The sequence below is a fragment of the Amia ocellicauda genome, chromosome 5 (genome assembly GCF_036373705.1).
Source record: "Amia ocellicauda isolate fAmiCal2 chromosome 5, fAmiCal2.hap1, whole genome shotgun sequence".
Taxonomy (NCBI): Eukaryota; Metazoa; Chordata; class Actinopteri; order Amiiformes; family Amiidae; genus Amia; species Amia ocellicauda.
Genome location: NC_089854.1, coordinates 25,016,254 through 25,043,027, shown reverse-complemented (window position 1 = coordinate 25,043,027; position 26,774 = coordinate 25,016,254). Strand labels below are relative to the sequence as shown.

General features: G+C 43.9%; 1 protein-coding gene across 4 annotated transcripts in view; it reads left to right on the top strand.

Moving 5' to 3' along the window:
* cyth1b (cytohesin 1b) overlaps nt 1–24,727 on the top strand; it is a 91,412-nt gene extending 66,685 nt beyond the window's left edge. For 3 of the 4 annotated variants that reach the window (XM_066704495.1, XM_066704494.1, XM_066704496.1), the window contains exons 3-13: nt 5,664–5,728; nt 7,237–7,303; nt 7,418–7,536; nt 10,907–10,987; nt 11,279–11,391; nt 12,409–12,557; nt 12,747–12,859; nt 19,383–19,461; nt 20,542–20,613; nt 20,826–20,980; nt 21,338–24,727. In XM_066704495.1, the coding sequence (XP_066560592.1) occupies nt 5,664–5,728; nt 7,237–7,303; nt 7,418–7,536; nt 10,907–10,987; nt 11,279–11,391; nt 12,409–12,557; nt 12,747–12,859; nt 19,383–19,461; nt 20,542–20,613; nt 20,826–20,980; nt 21,338–21,416 (1,092 nt within the window). In that variant the 3' untranslated portion in view covers nt 21,417–24,727. The remainder of the gene's footprint in view (nt 1–5,663; nt 5,729–7,236; nt 7,304–7,417; nt 7,537–10,906; nt 10,988–11,278; nt 11,392–12,408; nt 12,558–12,746; nt 12,860–19,382; nt 19,462–20,541; nt 20,614–20,825; nt 20,981–21,337) is intronic. The other variant, XM_066704493.1, reaches the window with a different exon arrangement.
* Nucleotides 24,728–26,774: the final 2,047 nt, after the last annotated feature.

Below are 26,774 nucleotides of genomic sequence, written 5' to 3'. Positions count from 1 at the left end.
TGCCGTTTGCTGCTGCATAATGCATAGATTTGTTGTTGTATTTTGGCTTCCTTTGACTCTTCTGCTCCATTAGCCATGGGGCACGGGGTATTTGTTAGTAATAATGAGGTTTCCATTGTAGCAATTACGACTGATTCAGCAGGATCAATGCAGCATGTGTGATGGTTATTGGACAAACCTAATCACAGTCCCTCTTGCACCCTGCTGTAGTCTCTAATTAGGCTAACTGTAATGTAAAATCATGTAAGGAACCTCACAGCAGCACGTAACCGAAGTCTGTCTCCCGGAAGCGGCTGTGCATGGATTTTTGTGTCAAGGAGTCTTTACAACAGGGTCTCCGCATTCCTCTAGCAGGTGAAACCTACAGCAGTCGCTCCGTTGTACAATTCTGTATTTCCACCCAAAAAGTCAGCCGAGCTCCACTGTCGACCACCCTTCACAAACGCCACACTTCCTCCCAGCTTTGGCCTCCTTGGGTAGATTTGCAGACTGACGTCTGGGAGTGAAGCCCAGGAAGAAGATATGAGGCCAGCCCGCATCTCCAAACCACTGATTTATACCCATCCAATGCTGGACTGGACTGGAGTGACTGAGCTCTGCCAATGTGAACTTCACAAATAAGTGCTCTGGTTTTACTGACACTCTGCTTTTTTGACTTTGCACAATCTGCCTTCCAGTGTGTGTGTGTGTGTGTGTGTGTGTGTATGCATAGGTTTTAGGCAGGTGTGAAAAAATGCTGTAAAGTGAGAATGCTTTCATAGACATGTTAATAGATTATATTTATCAACAAAATGCAAAGTGAGTGAACAGAAGAAAAATCAACATCAAATCAATATTTGGTGTGACCACCCTTTGCCTTCAAAACAGCATCAATTCTTCTAGGTACACTTGCACACAGTTTTTGAAGGAGCTCGGCAGGTAGGTTGGCCCAAACATCTTAGAGAACTAACCACAATTCTTCTGTGGATTTAGGCAGCCTCAGTTGCTTCTCTCCATGTAATCCCAGAAAGACTTGATGTTGAGATCAGGTCTCTGTGGGGGCCATACCATCACTTCCAGGACTCCTTGTTCTTCACGCTGAAGATAGTTCTTAATGACTGTCACTGTATGTTTGGGGTCATTGTCATGCTGCAGAATAAATCTGGGGCCAATCACATGCCTCCCTGATGGTATCGCATGATGGATAATTATCTGCCTGTACTTCTCAGCATTGAGGAGACCACTAATTCTGACCAAATCCCCAACACCATTTGCAGAAATGCAGCCCCAAACTTGCAAGCAACCTCCACCATGCTTCACTGTTGCCTGCAGACACTCATTCGTGTTCCGCTCTCCAGCCCTTCAGCGAACAAACTGCCTTCTGCTACAGCCAAATATTTCAAATTTTAACTCATCAGTCCAGAGCACCTGCTGCCATTGTTCTGCACCCCAGTTCCTGTGTTTTCATGCATAGTTGAGTCGCTTGGCCTTGTTTCCACGGCGGAGGTATTGCTTTTTGGCTGTAAGTCTTCCATGAAGGCCACTTCTGACCAGACTTCTCCGGACACTAGATGGGTGTACCAGGGTCCCACTGTTTTCTGCCAATTCTGAGCTGATGGCACTGCTGGACATGTTCCGATTGTGAAGGGAAGTAAGCATGATGTGTCTTTCATCTGCTGCAGTAAGTTTCTTTGGCCGACCATTGCGTCTATGGTCCTCAACGTTGCCCGTTTCTTTGTACTTCTTCAAAAGAGCTTGCACAGCACATCTGGAAACCCCTGTCTGCCTTGACATTTCTGCCTGGGAGAGACCTTGCTGATGAAGTATAACAACCTTGTGTCTTGTTGCTGTGCTCATTCTTGCCATGGTGTTTTGACAGTAAACTGTCTTCAGCAACCTCACCTTGTTAGCCAAGTTTGGCTGTTCCTCACACAGTTTTATTCCTCCTACACAGCTGTTTCTGTTTCAGTTAATGATTGTTTCAACCTACATATTGAATTGATGATCATTAGCACCTGTTTGGTATAATTGTTTAATCAAACACCTGACTATATGCCTACAAAATCCCTCACTTTGTGCAAGTGTACCCAGAGGAATTGATGGCAAAGGGTGGTCACACCAAATATGGATTTGATGTAGATTTTTCTTCTGTTCACTCACTTTGCATTTAGTTAATTGATAAATATAATCTATTACCATGTCTATTTTTAAAAGCATTCTCACTTTAGCATTTTTTCACACCTGCCTAAAATGTTTGCACAGTACTGTGTGTGTGTATGTATGTATGTATATATATATATATATATATATATATATATATATATATATATATATATATATATATTGATAATAATGTGTGTCTCTGTTTCTGTTTCATGGTCTCTTATGCCTCGTTGCTTTGGTAGAAGTTGCAGCTCAGTATAAAGAAGGTGGATTAGAGCAACAATCTGCCACCCAGCTTTGGGCCGTTTAACCCTTATACCTCTGCTGAATACCATCCTCTTGCGTAATTAAGAAACCGCTGAGTCATGAGCAGGTTTGTTTTGAAATCTCACTGCCTTGGCTCCTGTCGTATTTGCATTTATCTGAGGTTTGCATAGAGTAAGCAGAGCAAATGCAAACAGAGGGAGAGTCGGCAGGGGGGTGCACGTGAAAGGACAGTGAAAGGCAGAGATTCAGATTCATTGGCTTCCTGGAGTCCGGTCACAGGGAAGTGTTTGGATGTGCAGAGGACATCAGAACGCTGTGCCATGTTGGTGCACTTCCACTGCGTTATTGCTTAGCGATAGTTAGAGCACTCCGATGGGGATCATGCACCTGCTTACCAGTTTTCTGTTAAATTCGGGGTAGCCAGTTGGCAAAAGTCCACAGCTCCACCTGGATTTTGGGAGAGTGCCGAGTCTGCCACACGCTTCGGGTTGCCCCGAAGCCTACAGAACAGGGAAGGGTGAGATGACGACTGTGCACTAGTCTCTGCATTTCAGGTCAGACGCTAGATGCTTTCCCTAGTCCCCTTTTGAGTTACTTGTAATTTATTAAAGATGTCTTTGTGAAAATATATAGATATATTTTTTGGGAGGATGCATTTTCAGAGCATAAGTCCCCCGGCATTGAGAGAGCTTTTCAGAGGTGACGAGATGAAGGAAGAGGGGAGGGGGAGGGGGAGGGGCTGGGGAGACCGATTCCGATGCTTGGTACTTTTTCACCTGTCTTGTTTAGCTTGGCCTTTAAAAGTTATACCCACGCGGCGGGCAGGTCCTGTGCTGTTGCCGTGCCCAGTCCTTATGAAGTCACTGTATTGCCATGTACGCTGTGCCAGAGCTCTGTGCCCTTCCATTGCACTCACCTTGGTGCCACCCTGTTTTACCCACCACAGAGCAGGCCGACGATCCCACGTTCACTGCAGCTTAACAGCAGCGAAAGCAATGTTAGCCTCCTGGCCCCGGAGTACAAATTAACTGCGCTCTGATTGAGGTCAGAAGGTGGTCTTTTAAAAGAACTGCAAAGGATATTAAGCACAACATGCAAAATTAATGGAAGGAGCAGGGACACGGTAATTACTCCAGCCAGTGACCAGTCTTCTCCACACAGGAAGGACCGAGGGAGGAAAAGCCTGCAGATGTGCAGTTTTCTTTTTTTTTGTGATTAATAATTGCATCTGAAAGTGCGAATGATAGGGGTAATATTCACGGTCTTAATTATTTGCGTGTCTATAAAGGGATTGGTGCTATTTTTAGAGGCAGTGCCTGGCAGCGCAAGGAGCTTTGCTGCTGTGGTCGTCTGGTGGCCCATGGTGCTCAGATTAACCCACATCACGCTGCTCAGTCACTGCAGGAAGTGTGGCCAGGCAGTCGCCCCTCTGTAGAAAGGTTGTCTGAAAATGTCCTGGGTGTGTCCGTGTCAGGACTATCTCACTGCAGCTGATTTTTTATTTTTATCTTTTAATTAATGGAATACATTTATTTTATTTTTGTTTCATGGAAGTTTTTATGAACGTGGGCCCTTCTGGTGACACTAGACAGGCCTGGAGGAGTTTCTGGGTCAGAAGTAAATAAAAGCCAGCTTAGCCAGGACTAAACTGGGTCACGTCAGGTTATCAGGGAAGCTTCACCCAGTCAGTCTTTTCAAAGAACACAGAGTGACCAGATTAAACTACAACTAGAAATAATGGGACATAAGAGGAGAAAGAGAGTTTTTTTTTATAAAGATTTCCCTCTCAACCCCTCATTCTCTCACTCCCCCTCGGTCTCAGTGGTCGGGCTGTCTTATGGAAATAAATGTAGGTTATTGATCTGTTTTGAGGGCTCCAGAGAAATAATAGAGTGCTAATGTATTGCCCAGCAGAGAGAGCTAGCAGACCCCCTCCCCCATCTTCTATTTGGGGGCTGAGATGTAAAGGTTTCAAGGTTTCAAAGGGCCAGTGGTTTGGGGCGGGAGGCAAATTTAAAAAATCAAGCTCCCTTCATCCCTGCACACGAGCAGCTCTGTGCTTAATGCAGGCGTGGCACCAGACATGAAAAGGTTCCAGCTCAGTATTACGGTCAGTGGTCCGCCTGCTCTCTCTGTGCTCAGTCCTCAAAGAGCCTTTGAAGTTTAGGCAGATGAGCTTGCACATCATTTGCTACGGTACCGATTCATTATTCCCATACAGCACTTCCCAGCACAGGTCCTGAGCGAGTCACCCCAGTGTGTGCCTGTCCCCTCTCATTCTGTGTGTGTCCCTTTTTTCTCCTCTTTCATTTTTTATTACTGCCCATTATGGAGCAAGAGACTCTTATTCTTCAGCTGCTACATTTAAACATACATGGCTTGTGCTGATTTATATGTCTGCTTTTACTGGCGTTTTGAGTTAGGGAACAATGCACATAATTTATCTGGCGGATCTCGCATGCACACCATAAGGACCCCGTGCGAAAGTTGAAAGTTGCTGTCACTGGACTCCCAACACCAGTGGCTCTTAATGTGCAGCCTGAGGGACACAAACAGCACCTATTCACTTTAAAGCTGGGGCCTGCCTGCTTATCCAGAGCATACAGAGAGAGAGAGAAATGATGGTAGTCAATCTGCACTCAGGAACCGAGGATGTGTTTCGGGAGTGAAGACATAGCTTGACGTTTGTGAGTGTTGGGGCTGTGCATTTTGTTTATTTAAAGTAGAGAAAAGGCCCTTGATATGTCTCAAGGGTGGCTGCTTGCCCATAATGCCGGGGTGAGGGTCCTGTTGGGGCCGGGAAAGCCTTCCTGTCTGAGTGGCATGTGATCACAAGAGCAGCCCTTGTTCCTAGCTGTCTGGCTGGCTGGGGGTATTGTATTTGATCAAAGTGAACACGGGTCCCTTTCATTCCAGTAATGATATAAAAAGTGATCGGAGGTCTATAATAACATTCCCATAATGCTTTGGAGGTCTCGGCCTGATGGGGTGCTTCTGGTGCAGATCGCTCCTCTGGGTCCTAGTGTCCCTGGGATTATGGGGTTGGAAGAAGGAAGGCTCTCATCCAGTCATCATGTGCACTGTACAGTCCAGCACAATAGCCTGGGCAGACTGCAGCACATTGTGATGTCATCTGATCCCATGCTCTCAAGATGGTCAGAAAAACACCCAAATAATACCTGCATTCTTTTCTTGTTCCACCCTAATCTTTCCACTATTTCTCACCCAGTCTCCCCTTTGCTTTATCTTTACAGCGTCTAAAGGATGAGATAGCAGAGGTCACGAATGAGATTGAAAACCTCGGGTCCACCGAAGAGAGGTGAGCTGGGCTTGTACTTTGAGGGTGGGTGCACACCTCAGACATCTGCACATAGTTCCCTGCATAGTTCATAGGTTTGTGAAGCAGGCATAGAAAACGCATGCATCGATATATGTTTCCACTGCTCTTGTGTTCTTATACTGTCTGAAAAGGCCACACGTCTCTTTCTGTATCGACTGGGATTTAACACCAAGCCACAATAAAAGCACGCGCTTCAAATCAGCCATTAACTTTGCCCATTAAATGGTAATGGCGAGCCCTAAAAAGTCTGTCCGTGATCTTTAAAGAGGCTTTTTAAATGTTTTATCATCTTTTTCCCTATTGATGAGGTGCTGGTAAATTATTCAGCACTGTTTTGGTGTAGCAGGCAGTGGAGGCTCTCTCGGGATGCCGCTGCCGGTCGAGAAGGGAGGTTGTTGGAGTGTGCGGGACGAGAAGGGGGAGGCGGGGCCCGGGCTGAAGTTTACACTCTTCCCGTTTCATCTCCCTGTGGTACACTCCAACACCCGAGCTGCAGCATTCTTTGAGGCCGCCTTTCAAAGCCGAGGAGATGGAAAACAACCCTTATGCACTTGCTCAAGTGCTTTAACTATTGATTTATTTTGGGAATATTAAAGAGTAAACTGCCAAGCTGGCCTTGGCGAGATGTGTTCTAAATCAAAACGGTTTCAAAATACTATATATTTTTCAGAGCCTCATCTCCTCTCTCTCATCTTTTGATCCTTGTTGCTGTCCTGTCTTGCCACTGCAACAGAGAAGCTGAAATCGTTGCACAAAGTATAATTGCAGTCTCAGATCCCACATCCTAAGCAGTTTGTCACACACAGGAAACTAGAAAGTGCTGCAGTGTCTGCTAACTGTATCTATTGGCAAGGAGCACATTCAGTCATTTATTGGCATGGCAAACTTTGAATGCAGATTGACTCATGAGCATTGTTAGACAGTGTCGATTGTGAGTGAATTCCTGCATCTATATTGATGTGGCCAGCTAACTGACAAATCATATGGCTACAAATAAATCGCTGGCAGGCGGTGTGGGTTGGAGAGTGTGTGTTGGCCAATGCTTATTTTTAAATCCAAAGAGAATTTGGCTTGGCTTACAGCCTGTTCACGGTCAATGACACGCACATTATCCCCGTACGCTGGGGAGTGAGTGATGCAGTAATGATGATCGCTGTGGTGCATTGTAAGGATTGCCCCTCATACCCGCACCCATCACTGGTCCCCTTTTCTTATTACTTAAACCATTATCAATGTGATAAAGAAACTATCCATGAGCATATCTTATTCCACACAGCCTGGCCGCTGAAGATTAAGTTCTTGCTACTTACACAATAACACATGGGTTGGGTGGTGTGGCAGCGTTACCTTTTTGAGTTGTGTACAGGGCACTGTGACTGTTCACACATAAGAATGTCCCTTTGCCCTATTGGGTATCAGTGTCACTTGTGAAAAAATTACTTATCCACTTGTTATGGTTAATTTACATTTTATTTTGTTCTGCGCAGGAAGAACATGCAGAGGAACAAACAGGTGGCTATGGGCCGCAAGAAATTCAACATGGATCCCAAAAAGGTGGGCGTTGGTTTGGTACCACTCTTACTGTCCAGGCACAGGGTCAGGCAGTGCTGTTGGTCTGTGTTTGGTTCCAGGTTTGAAGGTAATGTATCTCTGCGTGTTCCTTCTCAGGGAATCCAGTTCCTCATCGAGAATGACTTGCTGAAGAACACCTGTGAGGACATCGCACAGTTCCTGTACAAAGGAGAGGGTCTGAACAAGACGGCCATTGGAGACTACCTGGGAGAGAGGTGAGCCTCTGCAAGCCAGGGTTCGTTGTGGGTGTACTGCTTGGGTGCTTTTGTCTGCCTGTTTCCATGGGACCACATGCATTTACAGGTTCAGAACCGGAGGCGTGCAACCCACGTGTGTATGTTGTGCCATTTGAAACTGATCTCATGAAGAAGTGAAATTTAAAATTTAGAATTGAAGAAGAAAACTGCAAAGATGCTATATTCTAGCATATGGTCATGCCATTTTTTTTTTCTTGTTTTAGGTCTGTGGTTTCAATGCTGCTTTTTCAAAATTACAATATTTCTGTGCTTTAAAATCCCACTGCCCATAATACAATCCTGATCTACGCTGATCATTTATGAAAGTGGCACGGTGTTGCACTGTGCCCTTTGTCATATGTTGACTTGAGTTTTTGTAATCCCTGACTCATCCTTGGGCTGTGGCTGTGGTCACCATGAGGTCAGCAGGAGAAGGACATTGCTGGCAACTTTGCCAGTCCTGATCGATTACTGGAACAGGAGTGGGGGTCTCTGCATCTACCTGGTGCATTGATTCTAGCAGACCATTTGATAGAGATACAGGGTGGTCATATCATCTAATTTGAGTGGAACACCCACGATTGTTTTTATCCCTCACCCACCCCCCATGCCAGCCATTGAAAGGCAGGTCTCTGCATGATGTCAGGGTTGCCGCCTATACTACTGCTGTAATTTGCTTTCTGCACTGAACCCACACTCTGGAAGGAAACTTGAGGCGATGGAGAGAGTCCATTGCATGCTAGCCTCAAACTCTCTCTTCAAAGCAGCCTTAAATCCAGGGTGTGGTGTTGCTAAATTAGGAAAGAAGTAGCAACCAGCAAGAAGAGAGAGAGCCATCAGCCCATACTTTAGTTAAAATAAGCCTGTGTCTTTGGGCTGTGAGCTATGTAGGAAAATGACCAGAGGGATCTAAAGTTACTCAACACATGTTTATCCTACATAATGCTGAGTTACATTCTTATTACTTTTCTCTATGACTATTTAAGTGTAATTTAATTGTCTTTTAAAGTCCTGTCTTACTAAAATATAAATGACGTAGACAGAGGAAAGTTTTTATTTTTTTTGGTTTGTTTATTTGTAGCAATTAATTTGCTGCATGAAATTAGATCAGCACTAGTATAGCTCTATTGAAAATATACAAAAGAGGGGAAAAAAGCAAGGTGTTTTTAGACAGACGGAAGCAGTCATGTTATTTTGATTGGTTGTGTTTTGTGTGACTGCTGTACGTCACCTGCTCTGCCTCTGCCCTGCCCCCTCTGTCCTGCCACACACCCCTCTCCTGCGCCTGGGTGTGCTGTGTTCCTCTCACAGGAAGGGCTGTGGTATCACTCCTCTGCTTCGGAGGGAAGTAACTGTGACATCTGAGAGGCGTGAACAGGAAGGAGTGATGATGCAGTTGCCCTGGGCAATAGCACAGTCCAGAAACTGCTGAGAGTAGAGAGCCGACAAAATAAATGTAGCACTTTCTGAAACTGACACTGAAGATGGCCAAGTTGTTTTTTAAAATGTATTGTTTCTCCTTATCTGGGTTTTCTTTTGGTAGTTTAGTATTGTCTTCATTTTAAATTTTTGGTTGAATAATAGAATGCCAGGATATTAAAAATAAAATCATAATCTAAAAACCTGACTACATTCTTCGAGGTTTTTCTGATTTTTAAAACCCAATATTCAGACTTTTATCTGGGTTTCTTGGAAAACCTGCTCTATTTTAAAAAGTAGCTGTTTTTTTTTTTTTTGGTCTGACTTTGTTTACCATAGTTTGTTTGCCCACGCCCAGCTGTACAGTGCATTGTCATTATCTTTTGTGTTTTGGGCCGCGTTTCCTCTGCTGTCCTCTGCATCGACGCGCTTTGTGTTTCACAATGCCTATGCGTCACAGTCGTGTCTGCAGGGAGCAGAGCTGCCGTATTGTTTTGCATGGCTTTCTGTGGTGAGAAGCCCGTGAATGAGGAATTTTCTCATCAACCTCATCCTTTACTCTCTGTGTAGAAGAGTGATAAACAAACAAGGGTGCAGGGGGGCACCGCTAGTCAGTGCTGATCTGATGCGCAACATCACAATAGCATATCTTGGTTAAGACATTTGGAACATGTGGAATTTATGAGTCAGAGAAAGTCCAAACTCAGCAGTAACGGGGAGGCCTGAGGGGACTGCCAGTTTATTATCCTAATGCATATTCCCTGCTCTGGACCATGAAGGTCACTTTCAAGCACATTTTCCCTTGCATTATATTATTCCTTCAGCGTGGACTGGCCATAATGAGGCACAGCACGAGCATGATTGGCTTAAACACAGATTACTGAATCCCGTTCTCTACCACGTCCTTCTGTACCCAAGTGAGAATCGCTGTGAATAAAGGAAAGATGTTTTTAGCCTCATATTTCAGACTCCGCCCTTAACTCTTGAATTACAGAATCGTACTTGCATTGATCAATGGTAATTGTAAAAGCTTCTGGCATGTAAAAAGCCTAAGACGTGTGCTAATGTATCATGGTATTGCAGCCCAGAAAACTGTCCAAGCCTCCATTCCAAAACTGCTGGTTTGTGTTCTTTATGGGAAGATGGCAGATTTCTGCAGGAATTAATGGTGTAAATGGTAATTTTTAGTTTTTTGTTTGTTTCTGTGTCCGGAGAATTGCCTGGCCCATGAAAAATGTGTGTTTGTTGTAGTGTATTGGACTAACAGTGAACAATGCAGGGCTATAGGGTCACAGAGCAATCTGTTAATGTTATCATCAGATTATTTGAATTCTCACCACCTTAAATCCTCACTTTCCCTTGCGTGGTCTCTCTCATTTTATAACGTACAATCTGGAGACAGGGTTAACCCAGCCTGTTTGTGTGGTACGGAAGTGGGGGGCTATCTGAAAAATCATTAATCAGAGTGAGACACAGATTCATAACACCACATTAGAACTCAAGCTCAGGTCTGATTAAGGCTGTTCTGTAATGGCTGAGCCACTTATTGAAAAAGGAAAAGGGCACTTTTGGTGTAGTAGGAGGAGGATGGGGGGCAGTCATTGTGCATTGAAGTGACAGGCAGTGTGGTTAATAGTGCTGGGGTCTCTGGTGCTTTGCTCCGTGGAGATGCATTTAAGAAGCGGGGTGGAGCTGGACTTTATCCACCTCCCGAATGCCTGGTGTCTAATCCCTGGTGTCCCTGACAAAGCCCACCGAGGGTATCTCTTATTCAGAGGTCACAGAGGTCAGGAATGATGTAATGCATCTGAAAATCACAGTCATATATGACACGTCCCCTCTCCCCTCCTCACACTTCTCCACACAATTTTTTTGGTTAAAACCTGTAATAACTTTGTGGTTGATGCCTTTATTTTTGTTCTTGTTTTAGGGACGATTTCAATATCCAAGTTCTCCATGCCTTTGTTGAGCTACACGAATTCACGGACCTGAACCTGGTGCAAGCTCTACGGTAACAACTAATGACAATTCAGTGCAGAGAGTTTGCAAAGCATTGTGTTTAGTCAGGACAACAGTGATATGGCGATCATGTAGTTTGCACAGAAATAACACGTAAATCAGTAATTCTTTGTTTTTCAGAATTTGACATCAGCTAGATTTGAGAAGGGGAAAAATATATTTGTAATATACCCAGATATTCCTAGTCCATTATAAGAGCTTTAATTCTATAGTGTGTGATCATTAAGATGATTTTGCACTATGGGTGCAATGATGTGACCTCTTGCCCCTCCCCTCCTCACAGGCAGTTCTTGTGGAGTTTCCGCCTGCCCGGGGAAGCCCAGAAGATCGACCGCATGATGGAAGCCTTTGCCCAGCGCTACTGCCAGTGTAACCCCGGCGTCTTCCAGTCCACAGGTATGTGTGCGGTGTTGGTGAGAGCGGCCAGCATGGTAGAACGATGCCGTGTTCCTCCAGAGGATCGTTCCTTGTGGATCTGCTCAGACAGAGTGTGAATTATGCAGGACTTCAAGAGGTTTCTGATCGATGAGATTGAGTGACTTCTCTGGGTCAAGCCTAGTGTCGAGACTTGGTCAGAGTTAATCTGGGGTCATTGTCACGGCGACAGGAGGATGAGCAAGATCTCTTCACCTTAAACACAGATCTGTTATTTCCGGTCCAGTGTGTTTCCTGACAGTCGACTTCTCCCAGCAGTTACATGTTTAAAAAAACACAAGTATTCCAAGTAAGAAGCTGCTACTTCGATTTGAAGGCATCATTTTCAACAACACTGAAGTCAAATGAGCTTTCATTTAGAGACAGGAAACAATTCTCTCATGCTAACTGTTGCCATCTATGCACACCATAACATAATTCACAGTACCCTGTGACTGCCGCGTGTGTGTATATTTACCTTCTTGAATAAATAGTTTTAAATTATAACAGACATGTGAATCTTACTAAGGGTAGTGTGAGAGTTAAAATGGTGAATTATTGATGCTGTTTCTGCTGATCCAGCCATGTTAAATATAAAGTGCTGCTGTGTCAGCTGTACTGTGAGCAGAGCCAAATTAGCATGGAAAGCCTTGTGGTCAACACAGACCACACACATAATTGGCATTAAAATGTATACACCACATTAGTCAGTCATGCTTTTTTAAATGAAATTGACAAATAAACAAAACTATTAAATCCAGTACACCTGGACTGGCTCGGGTTAGCTGATTCAGTGGATTGAGCTGTGGGAACAGGAAAGATTTTTCAAGAGTCGTGTCTCCACTCATCTCTGGGCTCAACCATGTCTTTTGTGTAGTATCACTTTGCTCTGAAACATCGAATGTGGATAGTAAGAGTAGAAAGACTTGGTTCTAGTTTTGTTTTTAGTCTGAGGTGATTTTTCTGTTGACTGACATTTCCCCTCCATCTCCCTCACAGATACCTGCTATGTGCTCTCCTTCGCCATCATTATGCTGAACACCAGCCTGCACAACCCCAACGTCAAGGACAAGCCATCGGTGGAGAGATTCATCGCCATGAACCGAGGCATCAATGATGGGGGTGACCTCCCTGAGGACCTGCTTCGGGTCAGTGCCTTGCACCCCCCAAAAAAAAAAAATTAAGATATTACATATATTCATTTAAAATTAAATGTAAAAGTCACATCTCTGTTGAAGACACCATGTTATTTTATCTACTGTCCAAAGATCATCCAGAGTACACAATGTGAATCCCATTTCTTTCCGTTTGCCTCTCTTCCCACTTTGCTTTCACAGAACTTGTACGACAGCATCAAGAACGAGCCATTCAAAATCCCTGAGGATGATGGCAACGACCTCACCCACACCTTCTTCAACCCTGACCGTGAAGGCTGGCTGCTGAAGCTCGGTGAGTGGGCCCTGCCACCCCCAGCCGCACACCCCGCCAGCTCACACCACAGACACACACCGGCATGGTGGGATTTGAACTCCACACAGACTCCTACATCTCTATGTGGTCCTTAAGCCACTCGATGAAGCTTTATTGGAAATAAATCCTGCCTTTGGAGAAAAATAGTATCTCCACTAACCTATGGAGATAGTATCTATTATATGAAGAATGTGTGAATTGTTTTGATACTGATGTATCATCCACACTATCCCAAAAACTCAATGATGTTTGCAAACAGTCTACAATGACCTGGTCTGTGGTGGAGTGATCTCGTCAGTGCCGGCTGGGAGGTGTGCAGGCATTTGAAGGGTGCCCTTTTACCCGATGCATTATGGATGTGGCCTTGAAATCAGACAGGAACATCAAGCCTAAAATGAATAATTAAAACACACACTCACACCAGGCACCCATGTGGGAATGCACTTTTCTCTTCACTACTTCTCTTCACAGCTTCCTCAGCACTGAAGAGACCTCATGGAGAGGAGACAGTGGTAGACCTCATAATTAATTCCACTTTCATGGGGTGCGCTTCTGCCTTTAGACACTTGAGAGCCCTGTGAATCATTTCAGAAGATGCCGCCACACCATTGTGACTAAATCCATTTCTTGGATTGTCAGGAATGATGTGGTTGTGATTGATGACAGAACTGAACAAAGGGGAAGGAAAAATTGCCTTTCCGAATAGAAAAAAAAAAAAAAAAAGTGTATGTATATAAAGACGAGTGACTTTAAAGTGCTATGATGGATATAGTTAGAATTCAGACTTATAAAGAGGACAGCTTAATTTTCCAAGCTTGCACACACATTATCCCAGCTGTAGGTCTCCTCTCAGCAGTTCTGTAAAATGCAGCTTCTCATAGAAGTTTTAGTCGCTGAATTGGGTTTTGAAAGTAGCGAGAAACAAAGCCACCCAGGAAGACTGGTTTGCCCTTACTGATTCATAATTTTGCTTTTGTGTGGCTTCAAGTAATAAAAGGGAGAATTCTTGAAATCAGCCGATCAGAATAAATCCTGAGACCTTGTCTGCAATCGCAATCTGAAGACATTTCTGTTGTTCTCTAGTGGTACACTGTGTGCTTGGGTGCTGCTCAGTTTCCTCTCGTACGCGGGAAGGGAATGGGCAATGCTCTTTTCACGGGCTTGGCACGGGCAGCTCACGGTAGACACTAATGGACATCGAGAGCTGAAGTGATAGCACTGCAAGGATTGGTTAAAGCCCGGCAACAATAAGCTGCACACTATATCCCCATTAGTGATTTGTGGACACAAAGCCCAAACTGCCCCTTGATCTGTGTGCACGTCAGAATATATGGTCAGAAATCCTCATGATCGTGCAAAATGGTTTCACTCTCTGCTGATGGGCCAGTCAGCTGCAGTCCACTGATCGGTTGTTATCGGGGAATTTTTAAAGGCTGCAGCTGAATGTAAACAGCCTGTTGGAGTTAGTGAGCTCGACTGGCACGTTTTTGACGTAACGCAGCCCACCATGTCAACACTGTACCACTGGAGCGTTCCTCCACATGTCTAAGAAGTGATGTGCAATATTTTAAAAAGAATGGCAATATGGTCCCTTTGGTCATTAATATTATTTTACTTTCAATATTTTACTTTTTTTTGGCATTGTCTTGTAACCATCAAAATGGAATGAATTTCAAGTTATCCACAATCAGATGGAAATGAGCAGCTCTTTTTGAATATCTTTCTTTTCTTATTTAAAGGGTTGCATTGCTCCTAAATGTGAAAAGATGACAAAATCACTGAACAGCTTTATAGGCAGTGGCGCTGTGAGATCCAGCAGACCAGCTGGCCTTAGATACTTAGCTAGTTTTTTTTTGCTCCCCCTGGTGTGTGACGACAGAAGTGCTCTGAAAGTACAGCTTTGTATCAACGCTGTTTGTTATAGGGTATTAGACTTTTCACAAAGCATCAGATTTTAACTGCCATAAATGTCTGAGAGCCATAGCAACTTCCATTACTGTTATGGACATTTAGATATCTTCTAGAAGTTCTACTACGCTTCTACGCTTCTGTCTTGTAATGGCTGAAATCCATATGGTACGTTTGGTCATCTTCAAATCAAACTAATGAAATGAAGTGAAAAGATAATCTGTCAAAAAAAAAAAAAAAAAGGTTTGATTCCCCAGAGTTGTTCTTTCTAGTGTTGGTGGTAAATTTTCACCATTTAAAAACAAAAGCCCCCCCCATTTTCCATATTTTAAGTTTTGAGGATGGGAAGATTCCTTGTGCCTTCTTTGTAAAATATTGCATAAAACTCATCGTATACCAATAAGCAGGCTATGATTTCTTATGATTTAATTTTATTTTTTCTTTTCTTCCTCATTTGTTTGTTTGTTCGTTTGTTTGTTTCCATGATTTTGGCTGTTCTCTTTCTTCAGGAGGTATGTACACCTGCTCTTCAATAGCCCATAGCTCTGCTCCTGGGTGCTTTGGTGGTCAGCCCTGCTTTCGTTACTGTTTTTATTCATAATTTATTTTTATTTTGTTTTCCAATTAATTACTATAATTTAAGTTTTTTTTTTTAATTTTGCCTTATGTTTGTTCCTTTTTAAGCTGGTGGTTGTCCACGTGCTGCTTTTCTGTTGTTTTTGGGTGCTTGTAGTAGCTCTGGGCAGGCGCCCGGCTACTTGGTGTTGCCTGTGACTAGTGGACAGTTAGTCTTCTCTGTTGCTGTGGTGTTCAGTTTGTGGGTCTCTTGAAAGCTGCAGTATTCCCTTTGGGAACCAGAGAGCACATGTGTTGCCAGGCTTGAACACTGTCCTAAGAGACGGAAATGCATAATAAAATGTTTTTATGTTTGATAAGACAAGTCAATTGTATAGAATGTCTATCTGCTTTCCAATTAAAACATCTGACCAATATCTCCCTGATCCTACTCAATTATTAATTTAATTTTGTTCGTGGCTTACAATCCCACAATTCCTCTTTTTTAATGTTTTGTAGTCACGTGACATGACTTTTTCCTTCACTTTCCTCAGTATCATTAGACAATGCTTGATCTGTTTATAAGGAAAGTTTCCTCCTTTACAAAAAAAACTCCCAAAAAAACTCCCTGAAAGGGAATACTGCACCTTCAGACAACCCACTCCAGCTCTGCTCTCTTCATGCTCAAACAAATCTGAAAACTTCTTCGTATGCTCCGGTGTGGTGCTGGGCTGGTGTGTAGAAGCGGGGAGGTTGTCCTTGTGGGGTGGGGGTCCCAGTGTGTATGGCCTGCATTACCCCCCCCCCCCCCCCCCCACGTAGCAGTCCAACATGGAAACGGGGAGCCATCTGCGAGCAGCATGCAGCAAGGGGGTTGAATAACTTTATAGCACTGAGGTTATTGCTTCCACAGCTCAGGCCTAAACCATGCGCCACCTAGAGTAAGTTACAATTTCTTATTTCTAATATTAAGATACTTAATAAGACTACTTACTTTAAATTACTTTGAATTATAGCCCCTTGTACACTTAATTGATGGAGAGAAGTAGGCCTGACTTGTAAGCTCAAGGTCTTTTACTTGTGATTTTTATTTTTATACTTTCTCCTTTTAAGTTCCTGACAGTATTACTTAGGTGGAAGGACATCATAATTTTCACATCTTTCAACCACCTTTTTATTAGAAATAAACTCAATAGGTTGAAAAAATTCAGTAGGTTTGAATTTCCTCTGTGTGGTGGAACTTATTCTGAACGTCAAGGTGATGTGAAACACCAGTTGACATAACTGTGCAGGCTGACCCAGCCTGTCTGTTGGATAATGACGTTCTTTCTTAACTGGGAAGTTCAGAGGTCTACGTGTCGCTCTTCCTCCACACCAGTCCAACATTCCGGCTGCTTGATTCAGAATGACGTGATCATCAATGCTACACTCAACCCAATCCTCACAGATTCTGCCATCGTGTCCTGTTGTCTGTGTGCTCCGTTTAGTTCCAGATGTGGTTGACATGGGTTTCTCTATCTTCAATCCCCCGAGCTCAGAGTTGTCCCAGTCTCTTACCTCAGACGGGCAGTCTGTCCTGGGAGGGGCCCCCGTGATTTGTCCCTGGGATGGGGAGTAGGGTGCGGTTGTAAGAAGTCAGCAGCTGTGTTGACAGTCCGAGGGGGTGTCTTCCCGTCCTGCCGTTTCCTCAGTCTCCCAGGGCAGGGCCTGTTTCCAGCTGGTACTGGCAGCTCAGAAAAATATTGTTTAAAAAGTGTAGCTCAGTAACAGATCCCTGGGATCTGTACACAGAGAAACCTAGAGACTTGTCCAAAGCTTGTGATCACTTTCCATTTACTACAGAAAAGCTCACCTTGTCTTTGATTCGAGAGGCTATTATTTTTATTAGTACCACCGCTATTACTGTTTGAGTGAGGTTCGGATGTCATACGGCCCTGTGTTTAACAGTACATCAGTAATTCAGAAAACTCAACTTCTATTTCTCTCTCTCTCTCTCTCAAAGTCTGATTGGGTGTCAAGCTGGTATTCCAGCCCACAGAATTCGATTTACCAGAGGAAAATTAGAAGTGAGGTTCTCCGAAGGGTAAAAGGTGTATGTTAAGGGAGCCCCTCCATCAGAGGGATTGTTGGTTGATCTAGTGAAGGGTGTGTGCTGTAAGGGTCTACAGCACATTGCCCATTGGGATGACCCTTGCTCAGGGCATTTAGCAGCAACATGGGACCCGGACCTGTAAAACACACAAGAAAGGTCAGATACCCAACGTCTGTTTGCTCTGTGGTTGTTGCAGTTGAGAAGGAGATGATAAGATCACACTTGTGCCTTTGTTTGATGGCAAACTGTCTCATCAAGCGCAGTGTTTACAGCTGACTCACTTGGATGAAGCCTTTTTCCATAACTGGGAGGCATCTTCTTGTCATCCAGGAATTGAACCATAATAACTCAAATGCAAAATGAAAAGTGAGATTGAAAAAAAATAGATATTTATATACATTTGCAGGAAATCAAATTGAAAGCCTTGGGAAGTGTGTGCTAGTGATGTTAAGAATTAATGAAGCGCCTCCCCCCCAAGGTTATCTTTGTGCAGCAGGTCCTGCGTGACTCAGTGGGAAAGACCAGACCGCAAATTATCGATTCATGCAGCAGCAGAGCCCATCCAGAATGACCAGTATATTCTAGAGCAGGAAGCTGTAGTGCACATACATAACCTGGTTGCAGGGATCCCAGCATTGTAGGCCCCTGTGTCAGAAGAGCGGGTTATAGACCTTTCTCCACTGATGGCCCCATCCTCCCATTGATGTGTTTATTTAGCATCAGGATGAATTCCTGTTGTCCATTCTCCACACCCATCACTGAGGAGCAGGAGCTTTGGGGATGTGCTGCTAATTGGTATAAGACACTGAATACCATTGTTTTAAGTGCAGGCAAACCCACCTCAGAGACTGACCCTTAGTGGAGTGTGCCGGCTAATGTGTGCAAGTGTCCCAAACCACTCGTTGACTGAACGTCCCTTTCAAAAAACCTGGTTTGGTGCTTCAGACGATCATTTAGTTACTTCAGAAAATAAGTTGAATCTGAAAAAGAGGCCTTTGTACAGCGGTCCGCAATCAGAGCACAAATGCCTCTCCCAGAATCTGCTGTTCATCACGCAGATAGTTGGACTGAACATCAATCTGAACTGTGGTTCTGTTTGGATCTCGCATTCAGAGGAGCTGCTGTCCTTGAGTGTGTTCGCTGCAGACCAGACTAATTCAGTTACGTGTTCTGAGCAGAGGAGATGAGTATTGATTGGCTGGGAGTTCAGTTATTCTGGTGAAGGTGCCAGCGATGTTCTCGTGCCACAGGCATCGTCTGAGGGAACACTCGCTGTAGGTAGTGTACAGAGCACAGTTTTGTGTTGTATTGTTTTTACTCATCTGCTTTCTTTTTGCTGTAAGTTAAGGTGTCTCAGCTTTGAAAAGACTGGTAGTTGTTATTATGTTGTTGCCTTTTTCCATTGTTAATGCAACAATAATAATTGATAATACTGTTTAAAGTGGCCCAGTTTCTTCTTCCACCAGTCCAATGCCTAGGAGTATTTTGTCATGTGATGCAACTGAATCAGTGTCAACCGCCCTGGACAGTCTGCTAATTTGGCATCTTGAGTTGTTTCCTTCTTAAGGAAAAAAAGAGGGAATTAATGTGCTTGTGGCATGACCCTCCCCCCCCCCCATATAAATGTAATTATATTTTAGTTTCTCTACTAAACTAACATGAGTGTCTTGGGTGGAATTGCTGAGTAATCCAATGCACTTGTAGGGTGATGCTGGTAAGTTGGCCACGCAGCACATGTCTTGTGAAATCAAGTTGCTTATCAAGTCCATTTTGTCCCACAGCCGAACTTCAGAACACTCCCCATGTTGTCAGTGCAACAGCCTTCATCTGTGTCTGTCTCTCCATGTGTCCGTCTGCCTCCCTGCTGCTCTGTGCTGAGCTCTACTGCCCTCTGCTCTCCCCTGACCCCCCCACCCCCTGGCTGTGCTGACCTCTGTTTCTGTCCATCAGGTGGCCGAGTAAAAACCTGGAAAAGACGATGGTTCATCCTCACAGACAACTGCCTTTATTACTTCGAGTACACCACTGTGAGTACAGGCCAGCCGCCCAGACCCGATCCTGGCCCCCCCACTCCTCTACCCAGTGACCGACCGAATTCATCTGGCGGAATATCTCTGCTAAACAAAGGGAGAATGATAGGACCAAAAGAAGTCTGATTTCCATACATTTACTTCATCAGTCACTTTCAAATCTTAATTAGCAATTTGTAGTCTTAACCACTTTCTAAGACAGATATCTCTTACTTTTATGTCATACCACAAGGTATCCCAACATTATTCAGCAAAGGTCCAATCACTTGGTATACTCTTCCCTCCGTGGTCCCAATGCCTCACATTAGTGACACAGCCAACCACATAGTCTAGAGATCAGCCCATTACAGGAAAATAGAAACCAGTTACAAACAAAAAAAACAAGAAAATAATCCAATTATAGTATTTTTGTTTTTACTTGCACCGAGGATTAACCTCAAAAATGTATTGCAGTGTCTTAAAACTACCAAGGCTTCCACCAGCGGCACTGGGTAGAGTTAAATTTTAAAGTGCAACTCATTTTTTCACTTATGAGTGACACTTATTTGAAATGCCAGCGGCTTCCACAAACAATGGCTTCAGGATCCAGATCTGGACCGCAGTCTGCCAGTTGGTAACCCCTGTGTTTTACCTTTCAACAGCTGCTTTAGCCAGTGTAAGAAACCATTAACATCAGATACCTCTGTGTGTGCTGTTACCATTGTTCTCTCCATGGGCAAAGCTGCTGCAGGGGTTTGTGTGGAGGGCTGGCCAGACAAACATGGCAGCTTCAGTTGAGTCTCTAATCAGCTCCTTGCTCTTCCCTCTCTGAAATCATCCAAGCTCTCTGCATGAGGTGCAAAGTCACTAAGGGCTTTTATAAGAGAGTGAGATTCTTTCAGTGTTTTGTGGCTGAGGGAGTGTGTGAAGTACCAAATAAATACAAGCTAGCTGCTGCACAGTGGTGTTGAACAGTTACCTGCCAGATGCCAGAGAGCTGGTAGGGGTTGCGTGTGTTAGCAGTGCCTGCCACCCTGCTGCTGCACTGGCAGTGCAGGTATGAGGGCCCATCTCTGATCTCTGTCTCTTCAATTCAAGGACAAGGAGCCCAGAGGAATCATCCCCCTGGAGAACCTGAGCATTCGAGAAGTGGAGGACTCCAAGAAGCCAGTAAGATGTGCCACCACTTTTTTCTTTGATTGTTCTTGTTTTGGTCCCCTTGTCAATTATCAGGACATAGTTTGCCTCCCTTTTTTCGGATCCCCCAACCAAGGAACAGGATCGATCCTAATCCATGAGATGTTGGCTTCATATGATCAGAATCTGAGCTCCTCGGTGCTCCAGGCCTGTAATCTAACACACTGTGTGTGTCTGCATTCCAGAACTGCTTTGAGCTCTACATCCCTGACAACAAGGACCAGGTGATCAAGGCCTGTAAGACGGAGGCGGACGGGCGCGTGGTGGAGGGCAACCACACCTTCTACCGCATCTCTGCCCCCACCACCGAGGAGAAGGATGAGTGGATCAAGTGCATCAGGTGAGGCAGCCGGTCGCAGTGCCAGCCTGGTCTCCTCTGTTGGGTCCGTGTCCTTCAGTCAAGAATGTCTGCGCTTCTTGGCACAGCTGGTCCTCTATGACTGTAACTAGAAGAGTGTCTGTGGGATTTGAGTTTACATGCGAATCTACAAGTGTAAGAGACCCCTATTGTAACAGCACTGTTCTACCATTCTGTCCTGTTACTATAGGCCCCCATTATAACTGTGATCACGTCTTTGGGCCAGAAACCATCTGTCCATTGCCTTCCGCCACTTCCACTCTATAAACTCATTCCAGAGGTGTGTATCTGACCCCTATCTCTGTGTGCTCTTGCTCTCCCTCTCCCTCTCCCTCCCAGGGCTGCAATCAGCAAGGACCCTTTCTACGAGATGCTGGCAGCGAGAAAGAAGAAGGTCTCATCCATGAAGCGCCACTAGGTTTGCGCGGGACATTGTTGCACTTGTGGGACACACGCGGGGTTGAGCTCCTCTCCCTCTGAATAGTGGACCTATTTCTGGAATGGGGGGGTGACTCCTGGCTTGCAGGGTTTTTTGGGGTGGGGGAGGGGTTAGACTGGGGCAGGTTGACTTGACCGCAGCAGAGGGAACGCTAGGAGCTGGCTCACGGCTTCTCCCGAGCTGAACTGGGCCTCTCTCTGCCTTTACGTACACTCGCCTCAACATTGGCCAAGAGGCTGTCTTTACACACAGACACTCACACACTCTCTCTCGTAACAACTCAACCCCCCATAAGAAGCCCTATGGTTCTCTCTCCCTCTCATCCATACATGTACAGATTTAAACACCCTCACACACACCCTCACACACACCCTCACACACACCCTCACACACACCCTCACACACACCCTCACACACACGCATCAATTCTCAACTCAGCAGGTCTGACTGAATGTGGAATCCCAACCAAAATTTTCTAACTTAATGTAGAAAAAAAAAAAAGGATCAGAGACTTTCTTCATTGTGCTTTATTGTGTATAGATATAGGCAACCTGCATCTATTTTTTTTAGAGACTATACCTTATTTTAACTTTTTCAGGTTTTTTTTTTTTTTTTTCCCAAGAAGCAATTGTGAATTTAAGGATTTTAAACCTTCAGGAACTTTAATTTCTGTTTAATGTAACTTTTGTTAATTGTGCTTTTGTTTGTCATTTGCAATCTGTTAATTACAGGACATTTTCCTGTAGTTTACTCTCTGGAGAATGATTTGGGATATGTAAACGCAGGGCCCCCAGTGATGTGTTTCTACCATAATGAGCAGAAGACAAGGTGTATTGTGTATATCTGTAAAGCATTTTACCCTAAATAGGATCCTTAAAGCTTCTTAGAGAGCTTTTGAATGGGAATGTGCCATCTATGCCAAACATTTGTTCTTAAATGCTGTTGCAGATGTGGGATCCCTTGTTAGTCGGTGCAACTGCAGTGTTACTAACACTGAAAATGCAGAAGTGAAAATGTGCTTCAGGGGGTCGGTCTCCTGCTTGAGAAAGGTTTTGCTCTTCAGCCAGGTGCAGTGAAACCTTACACACACTTCTGTGGAAGCTGCTGAGTCAAAAACATGGAAAAAGAATAAACTGGACATTTGTTAGACAGTATATGAAAGAACAGGAGAGGTTGAGCCAGAGGGGAAATGAGAATCGGTCTGTTCCCTGTCTTTTTAATTTTGCATCTCCACCAAAAGTGATCACCAACATCGGCCCACATTCAACCCCTGGACGCTGCACCAGAAACAATGTGGTGAAGTGCTTCTCCTGTCTTTTGCATGATGTCTGTGGGCCAGTCAAAGACGACCACAAAAGGAAGACAACTGAAGAACGGCCAATCATGGCAAAGAGTGCAACAGTGACCTTCCCAGGTTTTGTTCTGCCTATGTGGACCTACGGTTTATAAAGACTCGCTGTTCTCCAACCAAACCAGTCACTCTGCATTGCCTCAGCACACCACCCTACCCTAGCCCCGCCACCTCCATATCTCTGCCTGAGCTATGTACTCATCATTGTGCCTTCCCCTGACACTGAGCACTGGGGCCGTGCCATTTTGGGCTTCTCCGCACAGACTGCTTCACTAACTCACTGACTGTCTGGGGAGGGTGTTGGGTTTTGAATATCAGTGTACAAACAAAGAAAATGCATAAACGAGATTTTATGATTTAATAGAACTCTGTTTATAATTAATAATGACATGGTTCGTGTGCTTGTGGCTGTGGACCTCTCTTTAGTAGAAATGGAGAGGGGATGAAGCAACGTGTTCTCGCTACGGTGTGTTGCGCCACTCCTTCCCTCTTACAGTCTGTCAGGTGCTTTTTACCCCTCTGTCAGATGGTCAGCCCTGTACCTGGTCACAGTTCGTGGGCCGGCCGCACTGGGTTTGCATCAGTGCGAATATTCCTGGACACATGTAGGTTTTTACAGATCAACAGAGACCATTTAATTAAAAAAAAAAAAAAAAAAAAGGTTTGAGGTGCTTGTTTTCTGCCATACTCTCTGTTCTAGTCTCCGAAGAGCCAGAAATTGTTCAGTCTGATGCAGTTGAATAAAAATACCTGTCTCCCATTGATTTGGACAGATGAAAGGTTTTCTTTCACACAGACATTGGTGCTGGAGAGCTTTATGGGTGGAAAGAAGATGTTCAGCGTCCCTGTGCCGCTCCCGGCAGCCTGCAGGGTGAAGCCATTCTTTGCCAATCTGGCTTTTCTCCCTGTTTCCAAAGTGCTTTGATAGATTGTATTTTTCTCCACGTTTTTCTATATCATCCATTCATTTTCTTCCCCAAAGTGTTTAACAATATCGTGAGGTTCAGTTTTGGGTTTTCAGTTTTGTCTGTTCCCTATGTTGGTTTGTTTTTATATATAGATCTGTACCTTTGCTGACAATACAGCAGGAAGACCCAGATGTTTGTGTTAGTGTATCTGGCTTGACAGTCCCCCATCTGTGTGTTTTTATATGCCATGGTCCCACTTGGCATCTTTCCTATGGCTTCACCTTTGTGCAGTGCAGTCCACAATCAAGTCCTAAAATCCAGTGTAAACACAACTCTGGGGTATTGTGATGTACACAGTACCTATAATTTCTTCTGCTGGGAAACATGTATACAGATTGGGGGCTATCCCCCAGCCTCTGCAGTTCTCTGTGCATTACATTGCCTTGAATTATTAAACACAATAATCCAAAGTGATCCACCTGGCTTCACCTGTTGACCGTGGAAATGTTACTTTATATTGTAGTTGAAACAAAAAATATTGAATTCTTTCCAGAAACCACTGTTCCTTAAATACATTAAAAAAAAAAAAAAATGCATCCGCAGAGATTTTGTAATGAATTGAATTCCCATGTAGCAGCTTTATGTGTTGTAAAGCAAACTTTTTTTCAGGTGGGTCTACAGCTGTTCTGTCTTATACCATTTTGTTACCGTTTTTAGCTTTTCTTTTAAAACAAGTTCCACATTTCAATGCACTGGTTACTAAAGAAAAGCAAACATTATGAGGAAAAAAAAGAATCTTAAATGACTAAGCAGTATTAGTCTATTTATCAGAGTTGTATATACTTAAATGTATAGTTTTCTTTCTGTTTATTTTATATTGTTAAATTTTATGTTTGTGTAGTGGAATATCAAGAGAAGTCGATAGTGCCAGTTTTTGTCTTTTTGATTTCAGACTTCTGCCATTGCCATGTAATCTAGCGCTGAACTGGATCAAACCAATAAATAAAACATAAAAAAAGCTTAAAATGTCAGTGATTGTTCTCATTTCTGTACATTGAACCTATAAAATGTATGAAAGATTAACCTTTTTATTAAATGTGTAGATGCCTCCACAGCCTTACAGCACATTTAAAGAGGATATAAGTGATTTAGTTTAGCATTAAAAGGGCTGCTATTTCAATCTGATGCTCCTCATATTTACCATATGACTTGCTTACTAACAAGATTCACTCGAAGTATAACTGAACTGTGTAGCACATGAAAAATGAAAATGTTGCAGTTCACACAAAGGGCATCAGATGGCAGTGTTTACAAGCCTGCTCTCTGCATTCTCACTCATCTTGTTTGTTCTGTTTTTAACCTGCAAAATAATTGAGTAAAATAATTTCCAGCAAGTCTCCGTCGACACCTTCCTCATTATTTTTAAATGGGGCGAAAGGGAGGCAAAAACCGGTTTGATTGCTTTGACTTAGTGTCTACCTCCGTCATTTGGATCTTTCCACTTTCTGGATATGGATCCACACCTGGCCCAAGCCTAATACAATCAGATTGCTCTCTGATTCTCTCCTTAGTGGACAACCCACAACCGCTGCGCCAGTCACCTGTGAGAGAAATGAGGTTAAGGACTGCAGAACAAGGAGGCACAGCCAGCCTCCCCCCATAAACTGGTAGTACCTCTAACACAGGTGGGGGATTGATGCTATATTAGCATTGCTGTCCTCTTGGGAGTAGTGTTTGGGAGGGGGAGGCTTTGGTAGTCTGTGAAAAACACTGTTCTGAGCTTGAACTTTAACCCCGGAGATGGCTGGCTGGCTTGCCGGCCTCCAAACGAGCTGCTGGGAAACCACTTTGCTGATATGGGCCACCTCTGACCCTTCTTCCTGTTGCGCTGCTGTGTCAGATGACCAGGTGAGAGATAAGAACCATAGATTCTGTTCACTTCTCATCACAGCAAGAGCTCATCAACCCCAGATCTGTGCCAACACATTTTCATAGATTTTAAATGTGCTTTCTTATTACTGTGAGAGTGCGGTCATGTCGTTTGTATAAAATAAAAGGAGTTGAGTTTCAAACGAGCAGAATCTATCTTCATATTGTCAACAACTAAGCTATCAGAAGGGTGCTTTTATCAGATTGAACATTGCATTATTATTTTCTTGTTTCAACATATTGAATGATGTGATGTAACTGCTGCAGCAAACATTCGCTTCATATTCTTATAATTAGAGTAGTGCTCAGGGCTCTGGACTGTGGAGTGGAGGGTTGTGGGTTCAAACCCATCAGTTGTACCTTTGAGCAAGGAACTTTACCTAGATTGCTCCAGTACAAACCCAGCTGTATGAATGGGTAATTGTCTGTAAATAAAATGATAAATTGTAACAATTATAAGTTGCCCTCAGGAAGTGTGTCTGCTAAGAAATGTATTTAAATAAATAATAAAATAATAAAAAAAACATTGCTCAGTTGCCCTGGATTTACAGTTGGCTACAGTATTTGCATAATTCTAATTATTTAGCACAGGAAAACCTGAAATGCAATCAGTGTCCTTTGTAGTCTTGGAGAACAGTGTTGGAAAACTGTCAATAGAATACCTTTGTCTCAGACAGTAAACTACACAAGCAATGTATCTTCAGCACACACTTGCAACCCACAAAAGCCCTGACTTACACTGATCAGCCATAATATTATGACCACTGACAGGTGAAGTGAATAACACTGATAATCTCATTATCATGGCACCTGTCAGTGGGTGGGATATATTAGGCAGCAAGTGAACATTTTGTCCTCAAAGCTGATGTGTTAGAAGCAGGAAAAATGGGCAAGTGTAAGGATCTGAGTGACTTTGACAAGGGCCAGATTGTGATGGCTAGACGACTGGGTCAGAGCAGAAAAGTCAGGGTGCCCATGCTGACCCCTGTCCACTGCCGAAAGTGCCTACAATGGGCACGTGAGCATCAGAACGGGACCACGGAGCAATGGAAGAAGGTGGCCTGGTCTGATGAATCACGAGTTCAAGGTGTTGACTTGGCCTCCAAATTCCCCAGATCTCAATCCAATCAAGCATCTGTGGGATGTGCT